The sequence below is a fragment of the Chenopodium quinoa genome, unplaced genomic scaffold (assembly GCF_001683475.1).
Source record: "Chenopodium quinoa cultivar QQ74 unplaced genomic scaffold, ASM168347v1, whole genome shotgun sequence".
NCBI lineage: Eukaryota > Viridiplantae > Streptophyta > Magnoliopsida > Caryophyllales > Amaranthaceae > Chenopodium > Chenopodium quinoa.
In genome coordinates this window covers 264,770-278,127 of record NW_018744100.1, presented here as the reverse complement: position 1 = coordinate 278,127, position 13,358 = coordinate 264,770, and the positions used below count along the sequence as shown (strand labels likewise).

The following is a 13,358-nucleotide window of genomic DNA, read 5'->3' as shown; positions in this document are numbered from 1 at the left end:
TTCATGGCGAAGTTGGAGGCAAACAAGTAAGCAAGCGTCCTGAAGCTGTTTACACAACCAGTCGGCAGGTTGCCGAACCATTGCTGTGCGATTCCCTTGAGAGTCGCTGGGAAACACTTGCACCAAGTGGGATCATCCAACCCTTGAAGGTACATCAGGTTGGTGAATGCCATCAGATGGTCTTCCGGATTAGTAGTGCCGTCATAGGCGCCTACTAGTACATTTTTTACTTTGGCCGGCTGAACGGCTTCAGTAATTTCCTTGGAGAAGGCCGACGGCTGTTCACCAAGTCTAAGCAACCGTAGCTGCCAGTCCATAGGTTGGACGTTTTTTGCTGCAGGTCCACCAAATGGAGGTGGCTGCATAAAATACTGTTGTTGCGGTACAAACGGTGGGTTTGGTACCGCCTGAGCACTATGAAAGCCGGACTGACGGGAGGTACCGCCTGACTGACTCTCATGGTACGACTGTGTATGCCTCATGGAGGTATTTTGTAAACTTTCTTGAAAATTTGAAGTAGAGGCCGACTCTGACAGTCGGTCACTCTTCTTCTGTTCTAACAGCAGACGAGCGTCTGTGTATGTTTTCTTCGACCCGTCCGCCTGAATGTGACGAACAGGTTTCCTATTTCCCGTAGGATAACGGAATTTTGTGAAATCAAGAGCAAGTGGCTCCCGCTTCTTGGATTTAGGATGAGGAGTCGCCTCTCGCCCTTGAACTGGCTTCCTCTTCAGTGAAGTGGAAGGTTTTTTGGCCGACTGCTCTCTGACTGAAGCAGGCGGCTGTTTGTTGATCAATTCTTGAATCTCTCCCTTGAAGCCCCTCATGAAGGTCATGAGTTCGTTCCTTGTGATGGGAGCAGACCCATCAGTCGGCTGTTGCCGAGCAGGCTGGGCGCCTGCTGGCTCGCTTCCTGTTTGAAGATGCTCCCGTTCCCCCCTTTCGGTATGACGGGTACGTCGGGCCCTTAGGGTCCCGTCTGGAGCTGTATGAGTTTGCACTTCAAATTCACTTTCGGTGTCATGGTCTGACTGAACTTGAGGGTCGTCTAGGGGACGCCTCTCTTCAGGAGTCGGTACAGACTTGGATGCCATCTCAGAAGTACTCTCCCCACAGACGGCGCCAAATGTTTCGGGGTTTTCTGATGTCCTGCGGGAGAGTTACAACACCGAGACTGGAACCGGCCGCCTGTACCTGCAAAATAACGGAGACTCCTGAGAGCTCCGCCTCCAACGGTCAAGTTAGTACCTGATTAAGGAGTAATGATTACGGAAATTAAAGTAATAAGGTCTCTCTAGGTGAGAGTGTTTAATGTATAATCCGTGAGTGATTAGTGTTCTGTCACTTTTTCTCTCTCTGATTCTCTCTTTTTCGTCCTCCTCTTAATGAGGATTAAGAGGAGTATTTATAGTCTTGAGAAGCGTGCCACTCTCTAGGTTTAGGGTAAACCTAGGGCTGACCGGGCCTCTAAACAGGATTGGGCCTTGGTGGCCGGTTTTCCCATTTGGCATGGGTGGACACGTGGCGTGTCTCAATTAGTCCGCAGAGGACGTATCTGTGATTAACACGTGGCAGGCTCCTATTTGCCTACGTGAAGGACACGTGGCGGAACCTGGTTGGTCCACTTGTCAGACGGTGATTGGAGGATAAAAATCCCCTAATCAATATTAGTTACTGTTAATAGATTTATATGAACATGACATTTCCCTTGCAATAGAGAAAAATATTGTCGCTACTAATAATAGTTGGGATTAGGTGTCAAAAATTGACCCGACCTGAAAGAAACCTAATTCAGATTTTTTCTTATACTCTTATAAGTTATACTCCTTTCATTTCGTAATAATCGCAACACTTTGATTTTTACACTATTTATATGCTTACCTTGTCTATACTTTTTATCAATATATAAAGTATGTATCATGTAAAATATTAAGTAGATTAGTCTTTATGTATATTTTCGTTAGATCAAGCATTTATATTTTTTAAATAATATATAAGTACAAATATTAATGGTCAAGTTGTGCATTGGCATATGTGCCGGTCAAAGTGTTGTGATTATTATGAAACGGAGGGAGTATAGGCACGACAATTTAGCAAGATTCAAGAATGAATTATACCTAGTCTAACTCGACTTAACCAAACTCGACCCAGTTATCTGAATTGACACCTAAGGCCTTGTTCTTTTGAGCTTCTGGACAGAGTAGAGCAGGAGTCAGCAGAGCAGATTTTAGCAGAGTAGAGCAAATTTCATCATCATCATTGTTGATCTTGTTGTTATTATAATTACTACTACTACTACTACTACTACTACTACTACTACTATTATTATATTATAATTATTAAATATTATTATTAAATATTAATTATTATTAAATATTTATTACTATTATTATTATTAAAAATTAATAATTATTATCTTTAAATATTATTTATTATCTTTAAAATATTAATTTTTATTATAAAAAATCAATTATTATTATTATTAATAATAATATTTATTATCATTATATTATTACTATTATTATTATTATAAATTATTATTATAATTATTAAATATTAATTATTTATTGTTATTATTAAATATTAATTATTATTATTATAATAATTCAATATTAATTATTATTTTTAAACAAAAGTAAAGCAGGACTCAGCAGAGCAGCTCTAAAGAACAGGGTGTGTTAATTAATCAATCAAACAATAATTACCAAGCCAAAATCATTTGTTAATTTTTTTTTTTGTAAAAAAAAGGTCCGAAAAAAAAACACAGGAAAAGGAAAAGAAAGAACAAATGAACAATAGATCAGATCGAAATCAACCCCCAAAACCTCTCTTTCGACTCTCATTCAATTTCTCTCTCCTCCCAAAATTCCATTGATCAACCCCAAAATCACAATTCAACCACCAAATTTCTGATCGATTAGATCCAGATCTTCAATGTCCTGCTTAGCTCTCTCTCTCCAACCCGTCAATGGGCCCGACATCCTCCTTCAAACCCGGGAATGGTTTCCTCCAGCTCGAGCTCTCGTCGCCGTTTCCGCCTTCCGAAACACCCGTCTCGCTTTCTCCTCCGCCGCAGCCGCCGCCGCTTCTCTCTCCTCCAAACACCAAAACGACGACGTTTCCGGCGACCCCACCATTGTCGGCGATGACCCACTTGCTGCTTACAGTGGTCAGGTAATTGTTGGGGTTGAATCTCGATATCGTGTTGTTTATCGTTTGGTGAATTCAATTTATGTTCTGGGTGTTACAACTGTTGATGATGATGATGATAATAGTACTACTACGAATAATGTTTTTGAGTGTATTAGTATTGTTAATCAAGCTGTTAGTGTTGTTGTTACTGCTTGTAGAGGGGTTGATGTGACCCCAGAGAAATTAGGGAAGAAATATGCTGAAATTTATATGGCATTGGATATTGTTTTGAGGGGTGTTAATAATATTAGGTTGGCGGCAATGTTGGCGTCGATGCACGGTGAGAGTATTGCTAAGATGGTGCATTCTGCTATTGATACTGAGAATAAGGTTAGAGGGGCGGATAATTGGGTTGGGGTAGCGGAGAGTTTGGCGGTGGAGCATGAGGCGGGGGTGGAGTCATTTTCGAATATGAGGTTTGAGTTGCCTAGTGAGACTTTAACGGTGGGGGATGAGGTGGGGGCGAGTATTGCTGTTGTGGGGCAAGCGGGGTTAGGGGAGCATGATGGTGGGGTGAAGATTGAGGAGGAACAGGGGGTGAAGGATCCGTTTGCTGCTAGTGATTCGATTAATAAGCCGGAGTCGTTGGTTGGTGATTTTAAAAAGGATAAGGATGTGGCTTCGGATATGACTAAGGCGTTGGTGGGGCTTGAGGTGACTCCGTTGCCTCCTGCTGAGGCTGCTCAGCCTACCCACATTGCTGTGGAAGGGTTTGAAGGGGATTATGGTGGGATTGAGTTTGGGAATGAGGAGGCGTCACTTAGAGAGACGTTTGAAGGGTTTAGTGATGCATTTGGTGGTGGGCTGGATGCGTCAGAGTTTGTGGGCACTACTAAAGCTGCGAAGAGGGAGGGTCTTGGTGGACTTGAGTTGTTACAGACAGGGCCTGATGGGGCTCCTGTTGCTGCCAGTGGTGCAGCTGCCACTCCACTTGAAAATCTCTTGGTGCAGAAGTCAGAGATGAAGGGCCCTGAGATGTTCATTGTTGAGGAGATCAGTGCGGAATTTAGGGAGTCATTGCTTTCTAGAGTGGGATTGATGGGTGTGATTTATTTGAGAACATTGCCTCCAAAGATGACGGGTGATAAAGAAACCGAGTTCTCATTTAAGATTGATGGTACAACTTCTGTTAAAAAAACTGTTATGCAGAGCTCTCGTGTTAGCAGCCTTGGCAATGGGATGTTTCATGTAAGAACGGCAGCCTCTGAAGAGCCTTTACCTGTTCTGAAGTACAGTTTGATGCCCCAGATGACCCCCATTCCTTTGCGTGTTAGGCTTGTTAAACGCCATGTTGGGACCTTACTCTCTGTCATGATTCAATACATTTCGAACCCTGATCTGCTGGTACCACTCACAGATGTTACATTTATTCTCAAACTGCCAGTTGATCCTACACTACTGAACGTCTCTCCTAAGGCTGTCTTGAATAGGACTGAGAGGGAGTTGAAATGGCATATACAAGAGATCCCATTAAAGGGTACTCCTGGGAAGCTTAGGGCACGGATGCCTGTTGATATAAATGAAGAGGATACTGAAGAAGAAATTGACGTTGTATGTCATGTAAAGTTTTCTGTCAAAGGGGCTAAAACGCTTTCTGGTGTTTCACTTTGGCCTGCTTCTGAAGCTACAACAGACTTTTACGTGGTAGATCACAAGGTTGAAAGCGGGACTTACATCTGCAATTGACCATTTTGACCTGGTACCACCCTCACTGCCTGTAGATTGTATTTTCTCGATTCTTTTTATGAATGGTTATTCTTGTATAAGGTTTTGTATCATTTGCCTGAAGTAGTGAGCATGTAGCTTTTGATTTGGTATATTTTATCTGGTGTGAAGGCATGTCTGTTCTTGCGGCTGTCATCTTTTCTTGTTTTAATTTTTTTTTTTTAACCTTCGATTCATTTTCTTTTAGTTTTTGATGGCACTTATCGTAGAATTCATTGAAAGTTTTATTCTGGTGAAATTGTACATTATTTACCCAGCAAACATTTTTCTGAACTGTTGAATTAGTGCTAAATTGCTTATATTTTCAATTCTGTTGCAAATCAGTTAGGAGTCTAATTCAACAGTTCAGAAATTGCTTATATTTTCAATTCTGTTGCAAATCAATTCTGTTGCAAATCAGTTAGGAGTATTGCTACATCAAATTGTTGGCAAGGATCATGTAAGATATGACAGGATAAATGAAATATGGCATTTAAAAGTAAATGAGTTAGGAAGAAATGATATGTACAATTTGTTGCTCATAAGCCATAATGATAGACAAAGATCTCAGAATGGTAGATACTTCCCAACTTTTAATTATGTCCTTGACATACTTGGGGTTTTTGTTGTTCACGACTACAATCTTGTTCATTTCATGCTTTATGATGTATCTTCCACAGTTCCATGTAATACCCAATTCTGGAAGGCTACGTTTTCTATTGCATTGGATGTCTGATTCATAAGTTGTGCTTCTTTAGCTTTATTATGGGCTATCATACTACAATTGAAATCCTTGGTAAACAACTTTTTCTATAGTTGAATTCCATATGAGGCTATTCCTGTTGGTTTAAAGTATGTGTGAAAATTACACATCCTAGATTTTTATTTATTTTTTGTGTTATGAACTGAATGGTTACATATTGTATATCTTGTTTGACCAAGTTGATATTCTGCATGATTCGGTGATTAATCTCTCAATCATCTTCAAGTACACTGTTTATTTCTTGGTTGATGTGATGAGCAATCAACTTGAGAATTGTTGAAGGGTATTGCTCTTAAGAAGAGAGAATAATTTGAAGCAAGATAGGAAAGTTAGGAGTCTTGATAAAATATTCAAGAGGAGGGGGGGGGGTCATTTGGCATTATAGAGAGCCGCAATTAATTGCTTCTCTGAACATTGTCTAAGAGGAAGAGGTCAAGAGGGATAGATTATATAATACTTAGAAGTGTTACCATGGAGATCTGTTAGGCATGAACGCATGATTACTCTGTAGAAGTAACCTGTTGAGTGTTATAAGCCCCTATGAGAGAGAGAGAGAGTACTAAATTTTGGTGGTGTAAGCTTATGAGGCTATGACTATTATTGCTCGAACCGTCAGAACAGGCACTAGTTACTGTTACAAGGGGCTGATCATGCTATTCAAAATTCTGTATACAAAACAAATTTCTGTTAGATGCTGACTTTCAAAGATTTATTGTGTTTGAGGTGACAAAGCAATTCCAAAGTTTTAGTTGACAACTCTTCCATGGAAACTTTTGTTTATGTAGAACTCCTTTGACACAGTTTTGTGATAAGGTCAGTACTCAGTGGTCACCTTGTTCCCACATTTGCTATCTTGTGGTCTGTATGGCAGAGTTTCTGTGCTATAGGCCTATAGCTGTTCTAGGTCTAAGGGGTAGCTGAGGTGGTAGTCACCCACTAACCTTATCTCCCATAACATTGGTCATGGTTCAAACCTCGTCAAGGGAGATTGGGATAAGTTATATTAGGGACCCTTCTTTAGGGCACTAATGAAATTTACCTTACCAAGAAAATTAGAGTACAAAGTTTAACTAATTAAATTTAGAAAGTAAACTATTAGTTAGGGATGGAAGAAGTTTTGGTTTATTCTAGGGGTATTAGGGGTACTAATCGTGGCAGCAGCATGGCATAATGCTAATCAATCGAACACAAACTGTTTATGTTGCATATGTGCTTTGCTAATGGTAAATGATTCTGGTGGTTAATTTTTCAAGATGCCATTACTTTTGTCGGTTTCTGAGCTTTATGTTGCCGGAGTTGCATGTACATTGCAAATGGTAGATGATCCTGGACTCCTAGTGGTTAGATTTGATGCCATTACCTGTTTGTTTCTGAGCTTCTGCATGTAATCTGGAAAGTTTCGTTTTAGAGCATAGATGCAGTCATATACTCATATGAACACTATCAGTGAAATGATCCGAGGTGGTGCTTTTAGCAAAGTGTATTGGCGCAATTAATGAGAAGATAGGATCTCATCTCTTAAATGGTTACGAATTTATGATATTGTTACAATGCAGAAGTATTTCTTGGTACCTTGTTGTTTGGAAAGGAAATTATCAGCTGGCTTGTGAAAATTGTTTTGACAGCTGAAGAACATTTGCTCCTTCCCTTTACATTTTCCAGATTCATTGTCATTCTTCTAGAGCTTTTATCACGATGAGAAAGTTATGTATTTTCGACGATTTCATTATTGTAAGTAGTGAGAAGGGGTCCAGAACTCTGGATTCAGCTGTGAAAATAATTTAATTATGTTGCAGCTTGCAGCCGTCGCAGAGTTGCAGGTGGTAGCCTTGTATCTCCTATGTGAAGGCTGGTTGTCTTTATTGTAGCTTAGGGCAGGAGGGCAGGGTGTAAATTGCAAGCTTTTTACCTATACAATTGGTATTTTTGAATCCTAACTCACCAATATGAGGGGTATTTCAGGTGAAAGCTTTTTACTAGATCCACCCACAGATAGCTACCGAGCCACTTAAAGGCGAGGTGACACAGGACTGAATCAGGTTGGGTTGTTCATGGGCTAAACCAAATTGGGTTAGGTTGTGGGTTGATTGAGTGTTGTGCTGTGTTGTCTGGGCAGTCAACCAATTTTAGCAGAAAAAAAAAATTGCAAGAGCGGCGCTCTACCAGTTGAGCTAAGTCTTCTCACGAAGCAAATAGCATTTCCTATTGATTTGTCCCACCCAGTCAATTCTGTTCCACTTAATCCCCCTTTCATGGCTTCCAAGGCGGATGTCACTGATAGCTCTGCATTGTAGTTTTTTGAAAGATGGCTCTGAGTAAGGAGCCGCTCAGCAGGGTTCAATGGCCACTTATTCGTTTTGCTAACCGTCTTCCCTTTTTTTTTTTTTTTATAATGTTTTTTTCCAATATAGAATGGCTTTGCTTTTGTCTCTTTTTCATTCGATGATGGGAAGGATTCAATCATATGTTTGCACGATAGCCCCCTAGCGAGGGTCGCCTCAGGTTTAGGGCGGTCCACAGCCACCACAGGTTTGGTGGATTGGGTACATGACGGGTTTGACTAGGTTGGAAAATGGGTTGTGGACCATAATTTCACCCACAATCTACACCCCATCTATCAGATGATCGGGCTGGTTTAGGTGGGTGGTGCTTAGTTCGGCTTGCGGCCATCTTTCTTCTTCAAAAACTAGCTAAATTAACCCCTTTTTTTTGATAAAAAATAGTTAGCTCAATCCTCATCTAATCGTCTTGTAAGGTCCTATTCACTTCAACTTAAAATAATAATATTTAATAAAAATAAATTCAATTTAGTAAAAATAATTTCAGTTCAGTAAAAAAAAGTTTAGTTCAGTAAAAAAAAAATTCAATTCAGTAAAAATCAGTAACTTTAAAGAAGAAATATAATAGAAAATCAATAAAAAATAATTTTAGTCCAGTAAAATTAATTTCATTTTAGTAAAAATAATTGGAAAATTATCATTGGTACATCCCATGTTTGGGCTTGTATCAATGATACACCTGCTTAAGTTTTAATTATCAGCGGTACACCTGTACTTTCAACTAATTAAGTATAGTAAGCATTCCGTTAATTAAACGTTAGTAATAGGATAATGTCTTGCAATTTTGACCAATTTTTAACTCCCTCTTTTTTTTTTCCCTCCTTAATATCCCTCCTATATATAAAGTAACCCACCCACCTTTGTCATTATATAAACGAAGCCCCCTCATTTACTCTAATATGATGTAAGTGCACCACTGCACCCATAACAAATTCCCATCTAATCATCATCTCCCATAACTCGAGAGGTCGAGATAGTTTTGTAGATATTCACGGTCCACCCACAAACTTAATGTGGATATTCGCCACCCAAACCAAAGCTATAATCTATATCTGTGCTCTAAATAAGTTCTCCCATTCCAACATCTCACTCCAAAGCGTAGAACTATAGGAAACCAAATTCAAAATGTAGTTATATTATGATTTATCTAACTACCAAAACCCCGCCTAAATTTGGTATCTTTTCCAACATCAATGTTAATCATAGTACATTATATAATAGAAAAAATAGAGAAGAAATTAAAAAAAAAAAAAAAAAAAAAGAAAAAGCCAAATGAAGAAGAAGCATCTGCATAAATCATAGCAAATGAGGGGACTTCGTTTATATAATGACAGAGGTGGGTGGGTGGGTTATTTTAAATATAGGAGGGAAACTAAGAAGGGAGTTAAAATTGGTCAAAATTGCAAGTCATTAACCTACTACTAACGTTTAGTTAATGAAATGCTTATTGTAATTAATTAGTTGAAAGTATAGGTGTACCGCTGATAATTAAAACTTAAGCAGGTGTATCATTGATAAAAGTCAAAATTTGGGGTGTATCACTGATAATTTCCCAAAATAATTTTATGTTAGCAAAAATAAGGTGAAGTGAACGGAATAGGGTTCGACGTATCTCTAATATTCATTCACTTTGGAATTGTACAAATGTCTAAACAACTACGTCAATCCGACTCCCAAAGAACATAAAACATCAACACTTAAAATAAAATCTCCCAAAGAAAAACATCCCACTTCTACTAATACATGTTCTTTAACTAAATTAAAAACATACGTATTCTATAATCTATGTTTTTTTTTTTCTTTATTTCCCACTAAATTCGGAAGATTCTGGATGTACTTGGGGCTAAGGGAAGGTATATATGGTAGAGCCAAAAAATTTCTATTTTCCTAAAAAAGCTCTTAACATTTGGCGAAAAATGTATAGTTGGAATGAGAAGGACGTATGCAATATGTCAATATCAAATTTATATTTGATCCCATTAAAAAGAAAAATTTATATAAATAGAAAAAAGAAAGAGTGCAATTAAAGTGGGAGTAGTAATTGGCTCGTAGCAGACGCCATAATGTCAACCAACGCATCACCCGTGATATTATGATATTCATTTAATCTTATGTCGTTTTACATGCATATACCCAAAATATAAACTTCATATAAAGTCTTTTAAGGGTTACAACATAAACTTGAATTTATTCTTTTTCGGTCTTCCCGTTATTTTGCAGAACTTTTGAAAGTAGTAAAATTTAACGTGTAAATGCGTAAAGGTGTAGCCTTTTAATTTTGTAAAGCAGCATTCTTATGAGGTAAAACTACAGAGTATTGGAAGTGTATTACTCACAAGAAGTGTAGGAAGTTCTCAATCTGTTACTTTTATTAAAAGTTAGACTTAAAATTAAAATCATCCTCCTAAAAACTTACATTTTCAACTTGAATATGATGAAAAGTAATATATTTTTTTTGGAATAGAAATAAATTGAGGTGGGCAACTAAAACCAAACTCACTCCTTTACTTTCCTCTAGCTTATTACTTTTGGAAAATTGTTACAATTAACATAGCTTTAATTTATGTCTTCTTCAACCTCATAATGTAAAGTTGTTTTTATAGGACCACAAGTCTTTAGTCATTTATTCTTGTTCCACATCATAGAAGGAGATCACACTTTTGTGAGAAACTAAATTACATAGTACTACTATAAATAGATGAGATTTGGTTTTCACCAAACAAAAAATAATGATATTTGATCTACATAATGTAGAAGAATTATACTACCTTATTTAATTGGGCCAAAATAACCTAATTACTCATCATATTCTTACATCTATCTTAGCTCCTTACATTATTATACAAGTAATAATTAATAAGTACTACGTAATTAAGATTAAATAAACTTTTAACTAAAACCTCATAATCAACAAAGACATCATCAAAAGAAATATATATAGAAAAATAAAAATAAAAAAATAGCTTCTTTTGAACAAGTGATGACAAATATAGAAGGGGGCACATAATAATTGCCTAAAATTTAGCATGATCTTCCACAAACTCCACTAATAAGTAATAACCACTACTATACACTATATCTCTTCTCCATTACGCTTCTAACTCTCCAACGCTTACATCATTCTTTCTTCTCATGCCTCTTTTTCAATCTAACCTCCTCTCTCTAGCTTTTTTTCATTTTCGGTCTACAGATTAATAGTCATAAATGGCAATAATATAGACGGGATTCGATACAAGCTGATGAATCGCTCAGAATGATTTCAAAATAAGGAATTACGAAAAGGTGCCGTGTTGGACACGTCAACCGTGGCATGACTTTTACAGCTCAAAACATTGAGAAGTTTCCAAGAAGCAGAGGAGCAACTCCGGTCACCGGAAAAAAATCTCGACGACGGCGGTGGCGGCGGAGTAGAATTCCGGCGAAACTGCCGGTTTTTAATGTCTTTGAGCTCCATTTCGGCCGGAATCTTCGGTAAGCCGAAAACCAACGCCCAATACCACGGCAACTTCGCCGGACTTTTGTCTGAGTTAAACCGAGTGTTACCATTACACGAACTTCTATTTATTGCCTCGGTCTTGGGCTTCGTGTTGGACCGATTCCGACGTAGTTTCCGGTAGTTAAGAGAGCGGCTAGGCCGAATACTCGGAAACGAGTTAGGAGGTGATAATGATGATGACTCATTGAGCTGAGGACGAGTCAAGCGAGCCGCGGCAGAGGAGAGAGAAAGAGAACGCCGAGGTCTAGGAGGAGGAATGTAAGGAAGAAGACGACCGTGGAAGATGACGTCATCAGCGGTGGAGGTGATGAGGTCATCGTCATTGTTGATGAGGAACTCGAAGAAGAAATCCGAGGTAGGGTCGGAGGAGGAGGAGGTGGAGGAATGACGACTGTGGTTGATTGTGGCGGTGTTATGTTGAGGAAGGGGTGATGAAGAATTGGCGATAGGGAGATCGCGGAGTGAGAGATTGTCTAGTTGTTGATGATCATCTATTTCATTGTGGTAGTGTAATAGTTTTTGAGCTTCTTCAATTTGTTCTTCCTCTATTGTTGGTTTTGAGAAATAGGGAGGAATAATGGTGTTTTGCATTTTTTTTAGAAGTGTGGAATAAAGAAGGGAGGGAAAATGGTATTTGTAGTGGGGAGAAATGGATAAAAATGTGTACCTTTTCTTATTTTTTAATAAAGAGGAAAAAAAAAAAATTAAAGGTATGGAGTGAATTTAAAGGGTGGTGAGAAAATATTTTATTTATTTTTTTTTATTTTTTTTTTTTGTGGTAAAAGGAGACAATGATTTGAAAGTTTGAATGTAATCTAGAAGCGTGAGAAAAAGAGGTTTGGAAAATGAGATGTGTAGGAGAATGAAGTTAGGGGTGGGAGGTAGGGGTGAGCAAAAATTCCTGATAACTAAAATTGGAATCGAAAATGGTTAGGAATTGGCGGGTTCGGAATTAGAATTGAACCCGGTGGTTTTAATTTCGGGTAATAAATGAAGGAATCGGTTGCAATCGATTTCAATTCCAATTCTCGATTTTATGGACTCGGAACTGGTGTGTACCCGCTTACCCAACATATGTTACACTAAATAAGTTTTTAAAAATAAAATTATGTTAAATGTATCTAGTTAATAAAATAAAAAAAATATTATTAATGCCTAACATAAATAAAATAGCTTAATTATATATAACTACAAGTGTTAAACACTAAAAATGAAAATAGACTAAAATAAGTATTATAATTTATATTATATTTTAACAATTATATACATAAGTGGGTACACGGAACCAGAACCGGAACCCCGTAGTTCTAATTTCAAGTCCTAAATTTTAGGATGCGGTCCCAACCAATCCCGGGTCCGCGTCCTAAAATTTTGACCGGGTACCCAATTTGCTCACCCCTAGTGGGAGGTATGTAATTATGTATGATTGTATGAGGAATAATTGTATAATTTGGGATTACTATTTACATTTTTAATTATTAGTAATTATTTCTTTGATTATGATTGGTGATTATTTCAATTGTAAAAGATGGGACTATTATGTTCATGTTAAAAATATTAAAATTTGACCGTAAAAAGTGTTCCATAGTGTAAAGAGTGTGTTAATTAATTATTACATCAGTTGTTTTTAATCCATGTGAGAGTATTTTCTCATTTTACTTTCTTCCTTTTTAAGAAATACTGAAGGGAGTGCTTTCTATATACTTTGTATGTTATTATTAAGTTAACACATTTTGATTTTTGACAATATTTATAAAATTTCGGAGTATACATGTTTGTACTTTATTTATAAGAGTTTGCTTCAACTTTTTAAAATGTTGGGTGATAATAAGAGGTATTAATCATTAAACTTGTGCGTTGACAT

General features: G+C 37.6%; 2 protein-coding genes across 2 annotated transcripts; one reads left to right on the top strand and one right to left on the bottom strand.

Annotated features, from left to right (window-relative positions):
- The first annotated feature begins 2,728 nt into the window (after positions 1–2,728).
- LOC110692252 lies at positions 2,729–5,225 on the top strand. The gene has a single exon (XM_021869244.1). It carries the CDS (start codon positions 2,935–2,937, stop codon positions 4,876–4,878), a length of 1,944 nt encoding a protein of 647 aa, XP_021724936.1. The 5' UTR covers positions 2,729–2,934; the 3' UTR covers positions 4,879–5,225.
- Positions 5,226–10,917: 5,692 nt separating this feature from the next.
- Positions 10,918–12,610, bottom strand: LOC110692251. Its single transcript, XM_021869243.1, has one exon. It carries the CDS (start codon positions 12,083–12,085, stop codon positions 11,258–11,260), a length of 828 nt encoding a protein of 275 aa, XP_021724935.1. The 5' UTR covers positions 12,086–12,610; the 3' UTR covers positions 10,918–11,257.
- Between the last annotated feature and the right edge of the window lie 748 nt (positions 12,611–13,358).

Coding starts and splice junctions, on each gene's coding strand:
- LOC110692251 (XM_021869243.1), bottom strand. CDS start 12,085: ATGCAAAACACCATTATTCCTCCCTATTTCTCAAAACCAACAATAGAG.
- LOC110692252 (XM_021869244.1), top strand. CDS start 2,935: ATGTCCTGCTTAGCTCTCTCTCTCCAACCCGTCAATGGGCCCGACATC.